This window comes from Andrena cerasifolii, chromosome 13 (genome assembly GCF_050908995.1).
Source record: "Andrena cerasifolii isolate SP2316 chromosome 13, iyAndCera1_principal, whole genome shotgun sequence".
NCBI lineage: Eukaryota > Metazoa > Arthropoda > Insecta > Hymenoptera > Andrenidae > Andrena > Andrena cerasifolii.
Window position 1 is genome coordinate 8,379,854 of NC_135130.1, and position 22,896 is coordinate 8,402,749.

Consider the following 22,896-nt stretch of genomic DNA (forward strand, 5'->3'; position numbering starts at 1 on the left):
ACAGTAAAAGAAGTCGCGGGAAGCAAAAGTCGGTTTAATTCTCTCAACGTAATACAGCTCATTTGTACGAATGGTATTTAACAATAGGCATATATATCTCTTTAATAATAACATATTGTAGAGATAACTATTCAATAATATATCCACTTTGTAAGACGTGGAAGATGCGGGGAAATATCTTTAGGTCCTTTCGTTCTCTTCTGCTTTAAATATGTATATATATACATATATATTCAATCGGGGGTTTTACATTGTTTTAAAGGAAAATTATGTGCTACCGAAGTGCAGTCGTGGAGACTTTCTAAAAAAAATGATTGACACCGGAGTGGATCGAGATACAAACTTTATGCGGTATACGAGGCAAGTAACAAACTGTACAAAAAATGGTACAACGATGTATTTGAAATTCCTGCGTAGATATCAATTTTCCGTGATATATATTTAAGAAAGACTGTGATGTAAAATGATGCCCGTTTAAAAATGTCCCGTATGTACATGCACAACCACGCACAGTCAATTAAGTACCCATAAAGGTTTTATCGAACTTATAGCGTGCGCTTTGAAACTCATACGAATACACTGAACTTATTTTCTAAATAAGAAACTAAAGATCCTCGCACTTTTTCTAAATCGTCGTGCTACTACGGTACAGTTGTGGTTCTCGTTTGGTCTTTACACTCAACTTCGCGCGTGAAAATAACGACGTCCTCTATCATTTTAATATTCTTCCTCTCATTTATGTAGCGCATAAAGTATTATGTGTTAAACATGCTCAACAGCGATAAAGCGGATCGAATCAATAACCATTTTATACAACATGAAACAATGCTATAGTTGCTACTATATACAGTAATACAAACCGTAAGAAGCGATCTTTAACGTGGAGTTCATGACCAGCATATTCGCGGTAAAAGTGGTAATGGACCGTAAAAAATATGAAAAGTCTCAAACGAACATCGGATGGTAACAAATATAAAACTATATACTGGATTCTTCTCTACCTTAAGCCGACTCTGATTAAACATCAGTCTTGTAAACAGTGTTTGTAGAAAACTCTTCTTTATAACATAGAATCTGTGAAGCTTCGCTTGCAAAAGCTTAATATAAGTTTACGTTGCCAGGCACTATCGTCTACTTTCATCCTTGTCTCCGCTGGTATTACAATCCGCTTTGCGTCACCTGCTCTTCCATCTTGTTGCATAGGATCTGTGGAGCCCGAATATAAGAGAGATATTAACTCGCATCGAAGTAATCTCTCTTTGGATAATTGAAGGGTCGGATGCGATGAGGGGACTAACGCTCGAAAATGGAAAAAATTATTACCCGAACGTTAAAAAAGATTGGATAATTAAATGTTGTTAAACTGTATTTTAAAAAATATAGTGTTGTAAAGCTCGTCACGAGACACAGTTTTTCTATTTACAGTTTGTCTATCCAATCATTACTATTCGAGCTAAAAATTATAAACAATAATTTTTCATCGTCCAAAGTCGATATTTCTTTAAACATAAATTGCGATAACTTGAGCAAATATTAACAGATCGTTATGAGACTTGAAACTTAACTTCAGAAAACTCTACCGAAGCCATGAAATGTATGCACAAGACCCTTGTGTTAAAAAATGTAATAATATTGAATTAAAAAGTAGTACTGGACAGAATCCATGTTTTTCAATGTTCGCCGTTAAAAAGTATCGAGGCAATTTTGAGGTACATATAACTTGCAGCGACAAAGTTTTTCCTTAAAATACTAGTCCCCTTATCGCATCCGACCCTTCAATTGCTATCGTTCGAGTAACCAACCCGTCTCGTATTGTAATCAGGTATTAGAATTATTTTTGATTGTTCTGCGCTCCCAAATAAGTTTCCCAACGTCTTCCTTCGACTACTATCCTTAATAGAAATTTGCACTCCTCGGTCGACCACTTTTGGCAACTCGCTGATCTCTTGCCACGTGTAAGTCCAATCCGTCTACAAAATAAATACAACGCTTACAAATTCTTTACCGCTTCGTCTCAGCGCACAAAATCAGTTTGTCTTGAAAGCATACTGACCCTCCATCCACCGAATAAGTCGCAGTGTTCCAGGTATGCGAGTCTTTTGTCAGTGAGCAGTAACACATCTTTATTAACGTATAAGTGGTAAAAGTAAATATCAGTGTTCGCGTATTTTCCTTTCTCCAGTTCCTGCGGGAATATTCATTCGTGATATTGCATCGGAGCATAGGTAAAACACAATTAGAGAACACTTACGATCAAGATTTTGTGTCCCTCAGCTTCCTCTCTTATGTACGACCTGATTAAATTATCCGGTTGGAAGAATCTGGGTGGCCTTACCCTCTTCACTTCTTCGCTCAACTCAGTGGCACGCTTCACCGCTCCAAACGAGCCGCTAGCAAAGTCTATAACGCCAGCAGTTGGTCTAGTGACGAGGCCCACGACCCCTTTTCCAAAGCCTTTAAAGAAACCTTCAACGCCTTCTTCTTTAGCTCCTGATATAGGTTTCATCACGACGCCAGTCACACCATGCACTACGCCCATTACTAAACCTTTCCCACTGCGGGCCAAACCCTCTTGCAAGTTGGCGGGTTGCTTGTTAAGCTGCTCCTGTCGCTTCCTCTGATAATCCTTATCGAACGTCAGAGCAGCTATACCCTTGCCCATGGCTCCGGTTATTTTAGAAACCGCTCCAGCCATTCCTCCGACAGTGTGACCTAACATACTTCGCACGCCCAGGAATAAACCTTCTACGAATTCCCCGGGCCCCTGTATGGCACCTTGGAACGGCTCGTAAAACAAGTCTTCGATGCCTTTCATGGTGCCAATTACAAGCCCGTACGGATTGCCAATAACATCGAGCCCCAGAACGAGAACGTAGACTTGCTTAATTGCTTGGCCTACGTAGTGCATCGTAGCTTCGGAAATTAGTTGCTTGTTGGTCATGAAAGTGTAATCTCTCTCGAAGTACGCTAATTTGAAAACGATGTCGTTGATGTCGGTCAAAGTGACGCCTATCCCTTGCAGTAGTACGTTTAATACTTGAGGCACTGCGGAAGATCCGCTGCTGCTGCCAGACATTGAGAAACTTATATGTATCTTTAACGGAGAGAAGTGGAGCAGATCGAAGAAGTTCTTCTGCTCCGCGGTGGTAATTAGACTGACGTGGTACATCAACGGCTCGTCAACCAGTTTCATGTCCAATATAAATAGTTTACTCTGGAATGTAAAAGGAGACGATTATTCCAGCACTTCGGTGTGCTGAGAAGAAATTATTAGAGGTGTGCGAGAACCCGAAAATGTTGGTTCGGGTCGGGTTCACGAAGATTTCGGGATTTTGACTGATGTTTATACTTCGGAAAATCAACAATGTCACTACACTTTTTCTTACGATGCGTTGAATGTGTGATGTCGTACTCATTAAACAGGTCCTTGGAATTTTTGGGAATGCCCACTCTCTCGAGAATCCCGGACATTCTCGGAATCCCGACCCGACCCGTCCCGACCTCGGATTCCCGACATTTTCGGGTTCTCGTACACCTCTAGAAATTACGCGAATGCTACTTACTTCTTCAGCGTCGTTCATTTCATTCGCTTCGAACAGTCCCATTAGCGCGTTAATAAATACGATGTCCACTTTCACGTGAAATTCTTGGATGAGGACTTTAAAGTACCGGAATTGCTGGACAGTGCTGTGTTCCAGTAACCGTTTGACCAGGCTGAGCTCAGCAAATGGTTTCATCACTGTTAACAACATGTAGATCATTATGAAATGTCAGAAATAGGATTGACGATGCGAGGTAGCAAGGTACTCGGAAAAAAGCGAGCCGAGTCGAGTGCTTGTAAAAAGTGAACGACTCGAAAGAACCGCGTAGCTCGAAGAAAACCGAGTACTCGAATTTTTTCGAGCGGGCCGAAAGCGGGTTCTTTATTTTTTACCTTCTCCAAGAAACACATGGGTTATATTTCTGTCGAGTCACTGTTAACAAAGGTTGTGGCCCGTTAATAAAAAATGAATATGTATAAATAAATAAAGAATTCAAAGAGTCAAAACTAGATTATGCCTTTGTCCATGTGTGTCTAGATGAAATCTAAATTCGAGTACTCGAGCAGCCCTAGTAGCAAGAATAGCTCACCAGAACTTAGCGCAACACTCTTTGGAGGCGGAACTGGAGCCAGTATGACTGGGAAAACGCAATCTGGGAGCTGGTTGTCAATTTGCAGCCTATTGATCTTTGCGTGCAATTGCACTTGATGCGCTGATGTTCGATACTGTAGCCATAAACCAGTCTGGAAGTTACGTCGTAGGTAACGACGATGTGGTCTCAGCATTTCCATGTTGAAATAATCAATCTGGAATGAATTTCCATTAAGAAATATCAACGCATCGATGAATATCTTAGTTACCTCTAACTTTGGTTCGAGTATCATCTTCTGCGGCACTTCTCTTCCTATTTGTATTTCTCGCATGTATCTTTGGTATCCGTCTTCTATAAGAACCACCTCTCTAGTACTGAGAGCTCGCCAACGATGGGACATAGTCTTACACGTTTCCCATATAATTCCAGAGCTGCAACAGTATTTTCAGATTACCAGAGCAAAGTTGTCGCTTGTTGAAATTAGTCTCACATTAGCGACAGCCTACCTAGCTATGCACATGTACAGTAGTTCTAATCTCGTCAAGTTGTTAACAAGCGAGAGTCCAACACCGTGAATGCTTAGCGTTATATCCTGCTCGATGGTTTCGAAATCTCCCACTAATTGGCAGTCTTCTGCGATCTTCATGTTCGGCGTAAACAAAAGTATCCGCTGCGTACCATCCAAAAACGATACGTAGAACACGTCTTCCTCCACATCTGGCAGCGAAAATGCTCCTAGCGTATCCTAAACAGAATCATGCCTGATATTACTAAACGTTATTTTGTCGACTCGAATGCCCCCAAATTTCTACCTTTCGGACAGTGTCCTCAATCTCCTTTTTATTGCTGTCTTCCCACACTAATTTCTTCGGCCCAGCTGGGTACTCCCATGTGTAGAACATTCTATTAAACGACTGGACAGATCTGCAAAATAATGTACGTTCTACTGCTTCCGTGTAATTAAAGACTGCGAATGATGGTCGATAAGTGAATGTACCTGACGTTCAGCGAACCCTTTTCCCAAAAGTTGATAGTGTGAGAAGTGTGATTGATAATTAGAGCTGGAGCGTTCCCATAAGTGTAATCGGACATGGAAATGTAGACTCCACCTTCGCTTAACTGTACGTCTACGTTGATTCCTCCGTACTGTTGAACAAAATTGAGTTTAATTTGGAAGTGGTCGCGTATATTTATAGTTATCTTCTTCGAACCTTATTCTCCAGCTTTAGTAGAGTCGTATGACTTTCCGTATAAAGGAACGATGCTGTTTTCTCAGGTTCGCCCGCAATCTTAGCTCTCAAAGTCTTCTGTTCGTGCTCAGAACGGGGCCACAGTGCCTTGCATTCGCCAGCAGGAACCTGTTAATATAAATAATATTAATATAGCAACTGTGTTGCTTCTAGGCGTCGAATACTTCAAGGATCTTAATTCTCCAACAGCTACCTTGATCATAGAATCAGCTGGTCTGTCGCCTTCTTGGCATTCGACGAGAAAACTGCAATTATTTATGAGTACGTAATACGGAGTAAATGTAATCTGCTTCGTTAGAGAGTTATACGTCAACTGATTGTGAACTCCGATCTGTAATACACGAGGGATATTAAGTAGTTAACATTTATATCGTTTAAAGAGCGATGTTGGTTCGATGGCCATACAGAGGGTGGCCAAATTATTATACTCAAAATATTTTCATCAATTTTTGGGATCATTTTAAAATGGATTATACGATTTAAAAAAAATCTTAAATTGAGTCCTTGATTCAAAAACTAGAAACTTCAAGCGTTGAAATGCGTTTTTTAAATATTTTTTGCGACCATTTTTCGCAGAGATGCAGCCATACCATCGCTTATACTTGCAAAATCTCAAACCTTTTTGTTTGAGTATAATAATCTGGCCACACACTGTAGATTGCGGATCGTATAATAACCTGGTATATCTGTCCGTTGTATCTACAAACAACCACTCCATCGCTGCCAGCAACGTCTATTGGAAATTTATCAGACCATTCGCCATCCTCCACTCTAATCATCGCCTTCTTCTTGCCAAAGAATACTTTCGAGCGAAATGAAAACAGTATCGGCCCCTTGAAGTTCTCTGGGTGGTACAATACATTTAAATAGTCGTCTCCGCTCTGAAAACATTGGCACGGTCAAATTTTGCCACGATCGCTGGCAATGCTTTGACTGATTCGCTTGTCTCGCGCAGTCAAACTACAATGAACTTTAATGTAGCCATATATGTACAACATTGTTCACATAAGCAACAATATTATATTTCGTGTTTTTACTAGGGTTTGTCGGTTTTTAAACACCGAGTTCAAAAACCGTTTTTTTTTATAAATTTGTAAAATTCGAAAACCGGTTTTATAAACTAGAATCAATAAGTAGAAATGAATTAATTATTTAATTAAAAACGTTAACATTTTTACTTGAAATCGCCTCGAAGTAACAGTTTACTGTAAAACTAATCTTCATGAGTTCATATTTTCGCAAAAACAATCCTAAATGAAATAAAGATTTATAATTTATATTTTGTACGGATTTTAATTGCTTTTTTTCATTTGGTTTTGTATGCAGTGTATTTTTGTAGATCCATAAATATTAAATGAACTCAAAAACTGTACGGATTTCTACAGATTTTAGTTCTTATTTATTTATTTGGTTTTGTATAGATAAAGTATATTTTTTTACTTATATTTTTGTAATTCCATAAATATGTCAATAGTCTTTTTCTAGAAATGTAAATTTTTATATGATAAAAATTGTAGTTGAAAATGAGCGATTCTCCAGTGTTGTGGGAAAAAAGCGATTTTTTAATTATTTTTTTGCGATAAATCTCTTTTGGAAGTCGTAAAGGCGCGACATTTTAACTCGAAATTTGCTTTGGGGTGCGATACACCCCGTGCGACCACGAAGGGGTAATTATATTTTTGTGAAAATTCGAAAACCGGTTTTTTTTTCAAAAGTCGGTTTTTGTATAAACCCTAGTTGTTACATGAACAATTACAAGGAGCATTGATTTGCCAACACCAATTAACCCTATTCCTCCTAGACTTGCCTATGCGCCTCGATAAACAAAGCTTGAATTCATAAATATTTACACGCTTCCGAGTTCCGATGGTAAAATTCTTTTAAAGTTTCTTTTAAATTTGTCGCACCAATTATGTACAAGCTTCGTTGTTAGATTCTTGCACTATACCTAACAATGCTATCCATTCTTATTACAATCATGCCAAGAACATGCTTTGATAGTTACGTGTGATAACTAAGCTGTGCATAAAAGTAGCTGTATACTGTGATTTAAAGCAACAGTTACTCGTCCACCACATGAAAAACTATGCATAACGTTGCAAAACTGTACATGCTACAGCGGTAAGCCAATAAGTTAACAGAAAGAAATGAATGCGTGTGGAAATTGTGAGGGAACTTCGTTAATCCTGGTACGATATACAAGCTATTACATATGTACAGTAGAATTTGTCTTAATTTGTAGTAAGTAATCCCCGCTCCCTTTGTTAATAAGGTTAGTTAGAAAAGATGCGCCGATCGAAGTAACGAACAGAACTGTGGTTAGTATGATAACGAAAAGACACACATAGTTAACTCTCTCGTTTGGTAATTACACGAGCTTAAATCAACATCACCAATATAAATTAAAACAATGTATCACCGAACATGCTTTCTTCTTCCTGTACTCTGCACGTCGATGACGGGGTTTCCTGACACAAACCAAATTCTGAAAGATACCTTTCTATGTACTTTTTAGACCATTATTAATAATGAAATGAATCTTCCCGAATATGTACGTGAAAGCACCACCAAAACTATGATTCGACGCTTAACGGTTTCCTCCGATAGGATTAATAGATCGCTTGGACAAGCTACTCTGACACTCGACAAAACTTTAACATGCTGCTAACGTTGCATTCAAGAGTTACGCTTAACTTAAAGAAACGATCGAAGAGCTGGATCGTGAATTGAACAGTACAGTTTCCAAAGTAAGTTTAATCTCTAAAGTTCGTAAATAAACCTTGCACATACAAGAAGGATTGCCACCACTATATGCTAAGAACTTTTTAGTAAGTGTTGCGTTCGAAAGCGTGAATGAATACTGTAACATGAAATCACTACCTTGATTGGACTCGAGTGTTCTTTGCCACCCTTACTTGATTTCTGTAAAACAACGTGTTGAGTGAGATAGGGTCGTATAGGTTTAATTTGCAACATTATACTACTTCCATCGTGCATAATACAGCATAGCACTCACACGCTGCGCAAAATATCAAACTAAAGCAATGCGTAAGGAGATTAATTACATGCCTAATACGGTTACGAGAGGCTAATTAGCGTTGTTGCGATGGCATTCTCGCTTAGCGAATTGAAATACTTTATATCAGTGTAGCGGAACTTTATTCTCACTTAAGGGGTCATTCTGGTAATCACGCCGCAAAATTCGGCAACATTCAGGATTTTTTTGTCAGTGAATACATTGAATAACAATGTCAAAATTTTTTTTCATTTATTAAGCTACTTGTAATGTATACGGAACAATTTTTTAAATACGTTTTTAATTTTGTTTTTTCTATGTTATCTGGAGTTCAAAATCGCGCCTTCGAAAAGAAATACCTCCCTGGCGGGAGTAATTGAAGCTCACATACTCATCTGAAACTAAAAATCCAAGCTGATTCTTAATCATTATGAGTACCGCTATCGCAGGTGCCAGAATTAGCCACGTAAGTAAAAATTTAACAAAATTGCGCGCATTCAAACTTCAAGTTTCGAAATTTTCCATTCTTACTTGAAGTTTGAATGCGCGCAATTTTGTTAAATTTTGACTGATAGCGGTACTCATAATGATTAAGAATCAGCTTTGTTTTTTTTGTTTCAGATGAGTCTGTGAGCTGAAATCACTCCCGCCGTCTTTTCAAAGGCGAGATTTTGAACTCCAGATAACATTGAAAAAACACAATTAAAAGCGTATTTAAAAAATTGTTCCGTATACATTACAAATAGCTTAATAATTGAAAAAAAAGTTTGACATTGTTCTTCATTGTATTCACTGAGAAAAAAATTCTGAATGTTGCCGAATTTTGCGGCGTGATTACCAGAATGACCCCTTATGAAATAGAAAGAAGTAGCGTATATATTTTGAGACACTCGTTTATCATAACGGAGCTTTCCTTGCATCTCGGGTGGAATAGAAGATGGTATTAAATTAAAGAATACATAATAAAGTATAATAGAACTTACTGGGAATCATTTGCGTTAAAGAAAAATCTACGCAGAAGTATGATAATAAGCGAACTGTACATTAAGCGAGAAAGATTAAACCATGATGGGTTACGTCACTGTGAAAGAAAAATTATAGAAGAACATATTTCGTTGATACTTACTCGATAAGATAGCATTAAACCTGTTTTATTCAACATCCAAAATGGACAGTATAATGCCATGACGATGGAGCTGTGCTTGTAAGATGTGTGCATTCCTAAGTCCATTACAACTTTCTGTGCACTGTCGAAAGACTCAAACGACCAGACTGAGAATTCTGGCGGAGCTGCTAATATTTCTCCTCTGCACGACCAGTCTTTCTCTAAGTAGTTCGGTAGCTGCAAGATATCACGCGTAAGACAGTTATTTAACGAGTGATTATTAAGGGGGAGCCCTATTTAGGACGCTAGGAATAAGGTGATTCTTTGGAAATTTTTTCTAAGAAACTATTAAGCGGATCTTTTCCAAACATTCAGGGTACTCTAATTCACATTCGAACGATAAAAATTATTTTTTTCGTTACAAAGTGTTCGGTAGAAATGGAGATGTACCTAACAAACGAAAAAAAGTTAAAAGTTGCAAATTACTGGGCTTCAAAGGAAAAATTACGATTCTGTACCCAAGATATTTCATACTATTGAACTTTCGAACTATAATCGCAAATTTGCATGTATCTCCATTTCTACCGAACACTTTGTAACGAAAAAATTAATTTTTATTATTTGGATGTGAACTAAAATACCCTGGAAGTTTGGAAAAGATCCGCTTAACAGTTTCTTAGATAAAAAATTCCCAAGAATCACCTCACTCCTAGCGTCCTAAACTGGGTTTCCCCTTAATCCTGTAAGTATCGCTTACCTTTATGATAATACTGGATTTCCCTGGATCAATTGTGGGAATCTGATAAGTTGTGCCAGCTTCTAAAAGCTTTTCTTGAACAGCTCCAGGCAAGCATACGATAATGTCAATAGGAAGGACATTCTTCAAATACACAGACGGATACAAGTGAACATTGTAAATTGTACTTGCCATGGTGTGTCGGCTAGTATTTTCAAAGTACACCTGTTCTATTTCACCGACAACCTGTAAACGTACGCAGCCCATCGTTAAAATCCATAGATTCTTAATAAATACATAAATTCTAATAACACACTCGTATTAGTCTTTAGTCTACTGCGTTACTCTATTACTCTTCGCACTACTATCTACTCGATAAACAATACCTTCGACATTACAACATGACAGTAACAACATATCCATTCTACCCAACACAAGTGAAACAAAAGTACGTGCAACGAACACACTAAAACGAGTGCTAATGTAACTTTTCAACGCCCAAGCGAGCTCACAAGAGAAGATCCCGAACCCGGAAATTTAAAAAATTCTGAGACTTTGTGAATATATAGGGGATTTCCTCCTGATTAAAACGCAATTTTTCTTTGCTGCACAAATTCACTCGAAGGGGGTGTAATTGACCCCTGAAAATCCGGCTATTTTCATATAACTCGCGAACTGTAAAATATTATTTTACCAAATGATAGATCTAATTAAAAGAAGTAACTTTTGTCTTGGAACTGTTTTCTATCTCTTACAGTTAGCGAGTTATAACAGAAAGTCGGAAAATAGCCGAATTTTCAGGGGTTAATTTCGCCCCCTTCGAGTGAATTTGGGCAGCAAACAAAAATTGCGGTGTAATCCGGAGGAAATCCCTTACATATTCACAAAGTTTCAGAATTCTTTGAATTTCCGGGTTCGAGATCTTCCGTTGTCAGTGCGCTTAGTTTGAAACTTGTAAGTACCGCCACAGTGCGAAGCATAATTATTAATTATTCACATGTAACGATTAGTAAGACTAAGAATTCTGTGGCTTTTAAAGTATTAATCACTTCGTGTTACCTGCTCAAGAAAAACACTTGGTATTAAAATGTATATAAATCGAAATAAAAATTTCTTTCTTATATTTTGTTACAGAGTCTGTTTGATAGATCGAGTTTAGTATACAAACGATTCAATTCCAGCTATTTTTCTTTCTATGTTATCTGTTATCGCAACACAGCTAGATGCTCAAGCGTACTGGAATCTTTGCGGCAGTTAGTGTTAAGGGAAATACTAACATGTTCCCTATGATATTGTTCGCATTCACATTTAAAGTATATTAACTATCTAACAGCGGTAACGAAAATACATGTTCCTTCGATACTTTACACTATATAAACGCCAAAACTTCTCTCAAACTATGTAGGAAAATGGTAGTACCTGAACAGGCGCTCCCAGATATTTTGGGTGTTCTGAAGGTAAACTTTTCAAGCAAAGACGCTTGACGTAATCAACGAAATGACAGAATATCGATCGCCAGTTAATAGCATTCAATAATAAGCCAACAGTGTTGTTATTATATAAAATACTACCGACCACAATCATCACGAAAAACATCTAAAAGTAAAGAAACTGCTGCTCATGAAAGCATGTAATGTGTTGGAACGAAACCTCAATGTTGAAAAAAAAAATCAAGATAACTAGATTCATTGTATTAACGTTCGGTTTTGCACGCAGAACAGTGATTATTTAAATGCACGTAGTAACAATTGCGTTACGTTCTGTACAAGGTAGAGTCCGATCGCAAGAAAGTCAGAAATAAAGAGAATCTAAGGAGAATTAAGCGAACGTAAATGGAATTTATTACCTTTATGTAAAACGGCTCTGTCACCTCTTGCTTCGTTCGACTTTCACACTTTAAAAGCTTCGTCATCGAGACAGTCTTTTGCAGGTCTTTCCAAACGAATGGCTCTATCGAGACCATGTACCTGTAAACGGATTAAAAATCTGTTGGCAAAGAGTCGACGAAGCGGATTTTTAATCGCAAGTTCAGAAATTACCTATCGACACTGAAAAATAGCCAGTAAATGTTTGTCGGGGTGTACACAGCGTCTAAAGGAAGATTCAGTTTACTGCCCGAGGCAACGGTGCCTACGCATTCAACTTCATTTCCACGTTTAGTCATGTAGTACACTGATATTGGTTCGCTGAAATGATTGTGCACCTAGAATGCGTTTGATTATTATTCATCGAGTAGTTTATTCAGAGAAATTAAGGGGTAATGCCACTCTCGAGCCCGGAAAAGCAGCCTGATTTTCAGATTTTTTTATGCGAGTATAGTGAATGGAATACAAAATCTTCTTTAATTTTTTTAATACAAAATGACGGCGCCACAGCTCAACAAAAGAAGCTTCTTCTGAAAAACAGAGTTTCGCGGCCGGAAAGATTTCTCTTTCAATTTTTGATCCAGCTGTGCTGCCGCCATTTGGTATTAAAAAAATTGTGATCATACTTCAAGGTATGTACAATTAAGGCCTTCAAACAGATTTTGTATTCCATTCACGATACTCGCATGAAAAATTCTCAAAATCAAGCTGCTTTTCCGGGCTCTAGAGTGGCATTACCTTAACTAGGTAGCGTAATTTACCTGAAGGATACTTCTCAGAGTTACGATAGTACTTCCGTCTTCGACTACTACGTCAGACACGATACCCCACTCCTCGGAACCTTCCTTACGATACTTTAACGAAAAGAACCTCTTATCGGCTCTTAGAACTGGTATAGTCAAGGTGCCACCAATTTCTTTGAACTGCGAAGGAGTGTTATGTGTAAAGACACCGTAAACTCAATGTAAATCACTTTAAAGACATTACCGAAATAATGAACTTGTTGTCTTCTCTTTCATTGATCGATTCGCTCTTCAGTTGGTCGAGCAGAGGTATTTGAGTCACTTTAGTCTTCGGTGCGAGCTCCACTGACGCGCTAGATTCAAGGATTACTTCCATGTACGATTCTCTCATCTTGTTTGTGATTGTTGATCCATCGTCGAATACCTGAAACAAAACTCTGTTCAGAGACGTTTCATGGCCTACGATTTCACTTTTGTAGTTATGAAACTGAGAAACCTTAAAGTGACTGCGTGACAGATCTAAAACTATCGCTAAACCAGTCTCGTTCTTGAGCACGTAGGGTGCCGCATTCTTCGCAGTTCCTTTTCCACCAGCTTCCATTGCGGATGAGAATGCATTGCCGAGTTGTTTCAGTACGTCGAGGCAAGTTTTGGTTACGGTTATTTCCAAATTTTCCTGTTACAAAGTATCGTAAAGATGTCTCGTGTAGAATTATTTCGTTTGTACTCTACGCGCAATTGTTCAAACAATTAACTTACAGAAGACACTACGTCGATGGACATTTTTGGCGTCTGTTGGAATTCTTCTAGCTCGGTATCTGAGACAGGGCTGACCGCGCTTGTCCCTCTGGAGTCAGTAGATACGTCATTGAATTGAATCTAATGGACAATAAAAAGGTCTGTGAAAGTCACTGAAATCAAGGAACGATTTAAGATTGTACAAAGGGTGGCCGAATTATTATGCTCAAAACATTTTCGTCAATTTTTTGGGGTCACTTTAAAATGGATTTAATACGATTTAAAAAAAAATCTTAAATTGGCAACTAAAGGTTCTGAAAGGAAACTTTCTTAGCTTTTCAAAACACTCATGAAAATTTGTTTACCATTATGAGTTCGCAAGTTATAGGTGTTCAAAGTGAAAAGTACCTTTTTTACTTTGATCGCGAATAACTCGGTCAAGAATAATCATACAGCAAAACCAAAAACACGAAATTAAAGAGAAATGTTTGCTCTATAAGACCCCTTTGTTAGATTTACAGGAAATTTTTTTTTGGCTTTGTTGTATGATTTTTATTGACCGGGCTATTCGCGATCAAAGCAAAAAAGGTACTTTTCACTTTGAACACCTATAACTTCCGAACTCATGATCGTAGACAAATTTTCATGAGTGTTTTGGAAAGCTAGCAAAGCTTCCTTTTAGAACCCTTAGTTGTCATTTTAAGATTTTTTTTTAAACGTATTAAATCCATTTTAAAATGATCCCAAAAATTGACGAAAATGTTTTGAGTATAATAATTTGGCCACCCTCTGCAACAGCTATTCTCCAAAATTAAAGCGCGTTACTTTAGTCTTCAATTCCCAAGGCGTTGAAATTCGCTTTCCATTTTTAGTTCCCTCTATCGGCTCGATCAGTGGCTCCCACAATGCCAAGCAACTGTTATAATAGGCCATTACCAGCGACATCGTACACTCCATACTCATCTAAAAGCATTCGTCTCTTAATACGTGCCGATGGGAATATCATTAAAACTAAAACTCCTTACCGATTTCGTACTCCAGTCGTTAACGTTACTTTGGAATCCAATGTGAAGCAGGAGCATAGGCAGCGTTTTGTTACCGACGCCTGCTTCCAACGTGAATAGAATCGTTGGCGCAGAAACTATGGCCAATTCGGGCTTATAAACCGTAGCTTCTTCATCGTCAGGGTACACAAAATCTTCTACGGCCTCCGTTGCCATTTCTGTCTTCAAAAACCAAAACTCGCTTTCTTCGAATGGCGTTATGATCCACAATCCTTCATGATTTGGCTGGCTAACAACAACCTCCTGATCTTCCACCGCCGTCATTGTGGCGGTGTGAATGACCTTGTTCAATATTTCTATGACACCCGGTGAGACTGATACGTGAATATCGGTGCAGCAAACATCTATGTGGAGACCCTTTCCATCCGGCGTAGAGCCTGCTACGCTGACGCTGCACGGCCTTAGGACCTGATAGATCCAATCGCTCCTCTTCGCTGGGTTGTATATACCAGCCAGCACCGACAAATCCTTTATGGAGCCTGTTATCACCTGATGCTCACCCATCAGCCGCACTTTCAGCAGCAGCTCGGTGTTTAGTATCATGCAATTGGAGTTTACGTCGTCCATATCTTCGAGTAGAATAATATCTGGCTTCTCAACGTGCAGATTAATGGTGAACATCTTTTTATTCGGCGCAGCAGGTTGCTTCTTCTTCGTCGCTGCTTCGTTCTTCGGCAGGCTCTGAAGCGCTGCCTTAGACGACGGCGGTGCCTCGATAGCGAAGAAGTCCTTCACTTTCATTAAATAATCGAGAGACACGATTATGCTGAAGGAGAAGACTTTAACGTCGACGAAGGTGTCGTTGAGGCTTTGCCTGATAGTCATGTCCAACATGCTGCGCACAGGCTTCGATTCATTCTCCATATCATCCACGGATGGGACCGCGGTTGTTCTTTCCATGATTCTAACGAGGGAGCCCCGTCTATTGTGGCGCGTGTCGTCCAGAGTGCAGTTCATGAGGAGAATGGAAGTCGCCATTAATCCGTCAGCAAATATCCTGCCTTTCAGCGCGAAGTGGGTCAGACAGAATTTCGCTAACCCATTCTCTGGTAGATGTAGCAGAGAGCTCTGCGACTGCAGCATCTTCGAGCCCCCCGTAAATAAATTGATCACGAGGCTGTCCATAACGAACTCGAACTTGATGGACGTGTGCACGTGCCCCTGTTCTTGGAAGTCCGTGTCCTCCGAATCTGCTAGAGCGGACCTACCAAACGAATCGCTCTGGTGATGTTGCTGGACTTCCACTTCGAGCTTCTTCTCCGTTGGGCTGACGTTCTGCGCGACTTTTATATCCTCCATCGTTTCCCCTAAATTCTCCTCCAACACTTTCATCACAGTCGCGTAGTCCTCTTTGCTTAACAGCACGCTGATTTTATTTAGCCTGCCGGACATGTCTATGTCTGGTATGGTGGTGAACCACGCGGTGGACAGATTGCGCTTGATGAGTAGCGTGAAGCTGACCGGCTCCAGCAGTAGTATTTCGCTTTCCACGGTGAACTTCTCCATGTTCAGCTTCACCCTCGACAATTTCAAGTTCTGCAACTCGATCCTCATCTCGTCCACAATGGGGCAATCGCCAGCTTCGTTCGTCACTTCCAGCTTCTTAAAGACATTGCAGATGGTGAGATTACCCATGTCGAGCGTCAAACAATGATCGCTCTTCGAGTGCATCGGCACGTATATCACAGGGGCCTTGATCTTCACCGCGAGCCCAATGCGCGCGGCGCTTTCCTGCACGTCTTTGATATTCGTCTTCGCAGCTTCGGCGGCAGCCGCGGATGCGTCCTTTATAGCCTGCTGGGCTGCTTGGAAGTTATTCAAGAAGCTCATTATGCTGGTAACGAACATGTTCAGGAAGACGATACGGTAGCAGCCCATTACGACTGTGATGGACATGTTGTTCTTGTCAACCTCCGGCGCCTCGATGTTGTATATTATAGCTTGAACCTGCAGCGACTCCGTGTCTTCTGTCACCGATACGATGTCTCTGTAAGAAGACACAGCGTTCAGATCTTTAATACTGATCGATGATAAATTAACATTCGCTTGGGAATAAGAATTCTTCATTATAAACCCAGCGGTGATGCCGTCTATGTAAAACGCAGTGATTTCTCGGCAGTCGCTGACTATCTTCATGCAAATAGTCCCAACTTTCGCTTGAACCTTTAGATCTATGTGCTCTATCACCGTTCTCTTTCGGCGAGACGTTGTCGACCGGACTTTCTGCTTGTGAATCTGCTCCTTGAAGAACGCAGACGTCTCCTCTTGAATGGAAGTCAAACGATTCGGCGCCGGGCGCATAGACGGCTCCCTTTCGACTTTACTGCTCGGTATGGAATTCATTTTGGTCTGCATGTACGTTGCGAATCGAAGCAGGCTGATCAGAGCCTCTTGGTGGAGCAGAATGTCCAGCGTTGTGAACTCTAATTTCAACAGCTTAATAACCGACTCGTGCCTCGTCGTGAATTCTGGCGATCGCTTGTTTACATTCAGATACTGCACCGTTATCAGGTATTCATCTTTGCCGGATGTCATCGGAGTGTTCACCATAAATATCTCGCTTCCCTTGTAATGCTGCTTCACTTGGACGCCGCCTAATCTCAGCATTATCTCTTGGTCGTAGGTTCGCTGTAGCATCTCTGCTTCCAATTGCAACACCTCCAGCTTCATGAACGGTGCTATCGTGTCGCCTTTCTGGGTTGAGATTAGAACGGTGAATTCTCTCATGACAAATCGCATCTCCAAGTCAGTGGTCTGCCTGACCGGGGCAGCTTCATCTCTCTTCTTTTCAGAGACGGTTGTCGCCAGCTCTTTCAACAACGACAACTGCGACACAGACTTGCTGAGCTTCTGAAGGTCCGCAGGCTGTTCTTCCTGCGGGAATGGTATGCTCTGCGCTATGGACAGAGCTTGTAACAAGCGAATGTCAGTTATATTTAGAAACACGGACGGCAGTTGACCTATGAGCCGAATGTTCGGAAGCAAAGGATCATCCGTGACTAAGCACTTGTGGAATTGAACCTCAAGCGTCGTTGGATGCAGTAATGTCATAGCCTTGTCTGTGCTCGACAAGATTGTCCGCCACTCCTCTCCGGGCAATGCAACTAAGACTTGAAAGTCCACTATTTTCAGAACGAACTTATCGTAGCTGTGCTCTCTCAGATGCAGCAGCACGTCTTCTTCGCTCTTGCCCATGCTGATTAATTGCTTGACAGTGACATTCGTCGTGTCGTCTTTCGGCTTCTCTAAAGACTGCATCTGCAAGCTCCCGAGATTAATTACCAGAAGTGACTTTGTGCTGCTGTAGAATCCACCGTGTGGAATGATTAGTTGCGACGCCTGCATGTTGACTTGTATGTCTAACGCCGAGTGCATTTCAATAGCGTGCTCCAAGCCCAGCGCTGACATTTCCTTCAAGCCCTCCAGATGCTCCGCCGCAGCTGCTTGAAGCTGATTCAAAGTCGACGAGTTCTGCACTTTGAACAGATTAACTAATTCTATTACAGTCTGCGCGTCGTAAATAATATCCACGGATCTTGATTTCACTATGATTCGATCGCCGCATAATTTATCGAGAGGATTCTTCTCGTACGACACGGATAATAAAACAGTGTCCGTAGTATGTTCGTGGGAATTGAAAAGCGAAGGGACATTCTCCCCCTGCTTTGTCCCCAAAAGCTCCATTTCATTAATCGATGCTGTGACTCTGCAACAAGATGAATATTGCGTTAGGATAGATTTACTCGTCTTAATGGTTCGTGAAGTTTAAAAAAAAAACTGCATACAAAATAGCGTTGGCAGCGGGTCTTGACTTAAAGCAGGCTTCGACGCTGTGAAGCTGAAGGTCCAAAATGCACGGGTGTTCTTTGTCCATGTCTAGGAATATAACTTGAAGCTCGCGTAGAAGGAATCGCGTGTCGATCATCTCGTATGTCTCGGGGTAATGGGCAGGCACAGTATTTTCCTGATAATCGATCGCTCTGTACAGCTTTTCCTTCTCCTGCGGCGTCATTGCCTGCTCGAATTTCCTCACTGAAACGAATAATTTATACGGAGCAAATGGATTCTATGTAAAATGGAGGAGTTAAAGTATGTTATCGGCGAAGGTTACTTATCGCAGCTGCGGAATTCAGATCTTGCGTCTCCTCTGCTTGGGAACCAGACCACAAGAATCCAAACCAGCCGCGTTTCGCTCGTAGACTCTTCTCCTTTTCTGCCAGCCTTTCTACCTAAAACGTACGAAGCAATAAAATCATTTAGAAACTAAAGCGTTATGAAACTGAACTGCATCGCGCCTCATCAACCGAGACACTAACTTCCATTTCAATTTGTTGCCTAATGATAACCAAATTGAAAATATCCAATATCCTCTCGCAATGCGTGAGATGATCTTCGATCTCCTTCGCAAATTTCTTCGTTGTTAATTTTGTCTGGTACGCTGTGGCGTAAGAGCGACACAAGTCCCTGTGTTCCTTCATGTGATTCCAGTCCCAGTTTCTATGATTCCTACGTACAGTTTCTTCCAGGATGCAGGTATACGCAAACCGCCACCTGAAAGAGCCAGTGAAACGCTGGAAATTTTGTTCTAGTCTCGGCGGCTCCTCCGGGCTTATTACCATTCTTTATAGTGTCCTGTGTACGATGTCAAATTCGGTCGGTACTTTCTATACGGAGCAGCCTTTTGAGCTTGATCCAGCCCTTCGCCCAATTGAACAAGAGTGCGGTATTGTCTTTTCGCCAGTCCCACTCTTAACTTTTGCATCTCCAGATCCAGCCACACCTTCGGGATAGTGTAATTGCTTCCGTCTGTTTCTGGCTTTGGATTTAACTTCAATTTTGCGTTGACATTTATTGGACCCAGCACTAGAAAAAAAAGAAATTATTATACTTAAAACATTTTCGTCAATTTTTAGGATCATTTTAAGATGGATTTAATACGATTAAAAAAAGAATCTTAAATTTGCAACTAAAGGTTCTGAAAGAAAACTCTCTTAGCTTTCCAAAACACTCGTGAAAAATTCTGTACGATCATGAGTTCGAAAAGTACCTTTTTTGCTTTGAACGCGAATAACTCGGTCAATAAAAATCATACAGCAAAACCAAAAACACGAAATTAAAGAGAAATGTTGTATGTTCTCTTTAATTTCGTTTTTCTGGTTTTGTCTGTTCGCTTACAATATTGATACCCAGGTGGATTGTAATCCATTGTCGCGATGCCACTGGTGAAAAGCTCCGAATAGTTCGACTGGTAGCTTTTACTGAATTGGTCTCCGGTTGTATTGAGATATACGGCTAAACCATCCAGCGTGCAAAGCTAAAAGAAAGACATCGGTTTATTCCACACGTTCTTGCATCTGTATATAACACAGTTACTGTTCCGCTCACCTTATAAATTTGTGGAATAACGTACATGTCTTTCAAATTACCGTCCGTCTCCCAAGAGTCGGTGCAACTCTGCAGGCTAAACTTGTTCAGTGTAAAGCCCACTGAAAACGGGTGATCCTTAAACGAAACGTGATCTTCGTACCGGACGTGTATTCTTTTAATTTCAACATGAATATTCTTTATCATGCGAGCGATAAGCTTTTCTATCATCGAATCGTCTATTTTCTCCTGGGCTATAAAAGATAAGTAAAACAGCATCGTGTAGAAGAAGCTAGTCATCGCGTTAAGGGGAGGTTCCGGTTTGAAAATCGATTTTTTTATATTTCACTTTTCGAATGTTTAAAAGGATCTTTTTAAATTCGTAAAATTCCCGAAGTTATAAGCATGTGTAAAGTGAACTTTATGTTCAAATGCTTACCATTTCTAAGAGAAACAATATTTTACAATATCGATACGTACTTCGATTGAGAATGTAGTATAGAAACTACTGTAAAAATTTCCAGTGAATCAAATAAAATTTGTTGAAATGCTGCTGCTGGACAATTTGAAAAACGTGGTTTCGAGAAAAAGGCGTTTAAAGTGCCATTTTGAAAAAAGAAAAAAAAGAAAAATAGCTTGAAACTACTTAAGATGTGTATAATAAAGGCGTTTAAACTATGGCTGTTCGAGTACTCGAATATTCGAGTAGCTTAAAATTCGGACCGAGCCGAGTACTGTGTTGCCCGTAAGTTGCGTACGAAACGACAGTTACATTTAATATCCGCTAGCTGTTTGTTTCTCTCAACCCTTGCCAGTTCTGCCCGCTTAGCGTCGAGCTGCGCTTTCGCTTCCTTCTCCGCATCGTACACCACCTGACTCGAGGGTACCACTAGTATGAACAATTCCTCCACTATCGCATCAATCTGGCCGTTCCACATATCCTTGAACGGTATCTTTAATATAAGCTTCCCTGCGGGGACAAACAACAGCTGTATTAGTTTCATACTTCATAATCCGCCGCTAGAATTCTCGCACTAGAGAGAACGCATTACGCACCTAATCTTCCATGCTCCAATCTGATGGGTAGATCCAATACATCTAACGCAGTGTCCTTTATTAATAAATCCGATAACACAACGTCTCCTGAAAACAGAAAAACAGCCTTCATTTCCCTTCGCGTTTGCAGAAACACGAACGTATATACTCTCGCGAAGGCTTCTAGAATCGCAATGGCTAAACCACCTTGGGATTCATAATGAGAAAAACAGAAAACTACCGCTGCATAAATCTTGCTTCGTCGCATTTATCTCGGTGATCGAGGGACAAAGAAGTAATGAAAATTTATGTACGAGAGACTCGCAGGCTACTATTTAGAAGGCAACGAGAATAACGAAAGTAACAAAGCTTCGTCTGGAAATCAGTTTACCCCGTTACAGTAGGAATTATTTTTACGGTGAAGCGAGAGCAAGAATGCAAAATTTTTCTGGGTAAAATAAAAAAGCATGATACTAAGGGTTGAAATAGTTGCGTTGGAAAGAAATGAGATAAAATTTACATCGTCTTGAACGCGTCTGGAATTCTACTCTCCATTTCTCGTCGCTTTAGCGTTCAACTAGCTCAGGGTTGACTTTTTTTTTGCTCTGTTACAAGAGCCTGTTTCCTGACCACGAGCACGTGTGTGAATACTGTGCCCCGATGGAAAGAAGTCAGTCCAGAAACTTTAGGGTCTGAATATCAGGTCCCAATAGTACATCCCTATTCGCCTGCGCGACAACATCGACGAATACAAAGTAAGCAAATGAGATACAGGCTGCGGGAGCCAATACGAGCGAAGAACCCCTCTTGCCTCTGTGAGATTTCAAGCGTCTTCTTCTCATTGGGCCGCAGTACTAGGAGAAGATCCTTTGTATAAATAGAAGCTGATGTCATATCGAAATACTAATAATACATCTGTGTCTGTTTACGAAACATCAAGATTGGATAAAAGCTGGTCGCAGCATGTTCGAGCATTTCCCACTTGCCCAGGCGTGGTTAAAGTAGCGAATAAATCGTAGAAGTATGTTAGAATCCTCGAAGCGTTCCTTACCTCCCCACAGGCTGAGTTTCAGCTGCGTGCAGTCCAAATTCTGAATGTACTCCCCCAACACCTTGTTCAGGAGTTCTGCTACAATCGACTCGAACACCATTGTTCGGATTTTACAGCTACGAGGCAGGGAAATACACGCGACTCTATAAACCCGATGTTATAAACGAGATCCAGCTACATTTGTGCTCTAAATCTAGGGTTAAATAACCGACTGGCTCGCTCTCGGAGGCAAGCTGGATCGATAAGAAAGGGAGTACCGCATAACCTTACACGGGGACCTGTGCGGGCTCGTGTGACTCGAATTCCCGTGGTTTAATTACAGGAAGCGACACGTGTAACGTGATATATAATTGCTGCGAGCTTTAATGCCGCGAGACGGCATTAAGCATTGTTTTGTCGGGCGATTCGAAGGCTCTTATTCACTGTCACCACCACCACTTTCGATCTAATCGGTGAAACATTTTTTTAAGCAACATCGATTACATCAGACTGACCGCGGGTAGATATTCTTTCGCTTTGCGGTTCGAATGACATTACAGAATTAAGCGCTACTGTCAGTGGCCCTGACGCGTCTGATCAGACGGTCTGATTCACCACTCCTTCTTATTATATGTATATGTAGTTACTTGTCGTAGCTGTTTTGTTGTGCGACTATCGCGCGCACACATGCGAGTGCAGTGCGTCCTGACTGTAATCTGCGGTAGTTAGAGGCCTGAGTTATTGCGAAGTGTTTGTGGGTGAAGAGATGAGATTAGCGACGGGATTAATGGGTTCGTCTACTTCTAGTTATTAATC

At 40.5% G+C, this 22,896-nt stretch overlaps 1 protein-coding gene across 4 annotated transcripts; it reads right to left on the minus strand.

The window, feature by feature from the left end:
- Positions 1 to 18: 18 nt before the first annotated feature.
- Positions 19 to 22,658, minus strand: Vps13 (vacuolar protein sorting 13C). 4 transcript variants are annotated; one of them, XM_076825045.1, is made up of 35 exons: positions 22,102 to 22,658; positions 21,072 to 21,158; positions 20,788 to 20,985; positions 20,037 to 20,269; positions 19,827 to 19,965; positions 19,268 to 19,514; positions 18,968 to 19,202; positions 18,763 to 18,880; positions 18,437 to 18,683; positions 14,613 to 18,357; positions 14,413 to 14,550; positions 13,609 to 13,728; positions 13,346 to 13,525; positions 13,094 to 13,273; positions 12,868 to 13,029; positions 12,281 to 12,444; positions 12,088 to 12,208; positions 11,661 to 11,837; positions 10,263 to 10,487; positions 9,527 to 9,742; positions 8,265 to 8,306; positions 7,804 to 7,869; positions 6,062 to 6,265; positions 5,578 to 5,715; positions 5,346 to 5,492; positions 5,132 to 5,280; positions 4,947 to 5,058; positions 4,641 to 4,879; positions 4,403 to 4,565; positions 4,132 to 4,348; positions 3,564 to 3,739; positions 2,252 to 3,214; positions 2,054 to 2,185; positions 1,803 to 1,970; positions 19 to 1,206 (listed from the first exon to the last, which is right to left on the minus strand). In XM_076825045.1, exons 1-35 carry the CDS (start codon positions 22,199 to 22,201, stop codon positions 1,159 to 1,161), a joined length of 9,996 nt encoding a protein of 3,331 aa, XP_076681160.1. In that variant the 5' UTR covers positions 22,202 to 22,658; the 3' UTR covers positions 19 to 1,158. The 4 variants fall into 4 exon arrangements, with proteins under 4 accessions (XP_076681160.1, XP_076681161.1, XP_076681163.1 ...); XM_076825046.1 differs by lacking the exon at positions 7,804 to 7,869; XM_076825048.1 differs by lacking the exon at positions 11,661 to 11,837 and having other exon boundaries at positions 22,102 to 22,657.
- Positions 22,659 to 22,896: the final 238 nt, after the last annotated feature.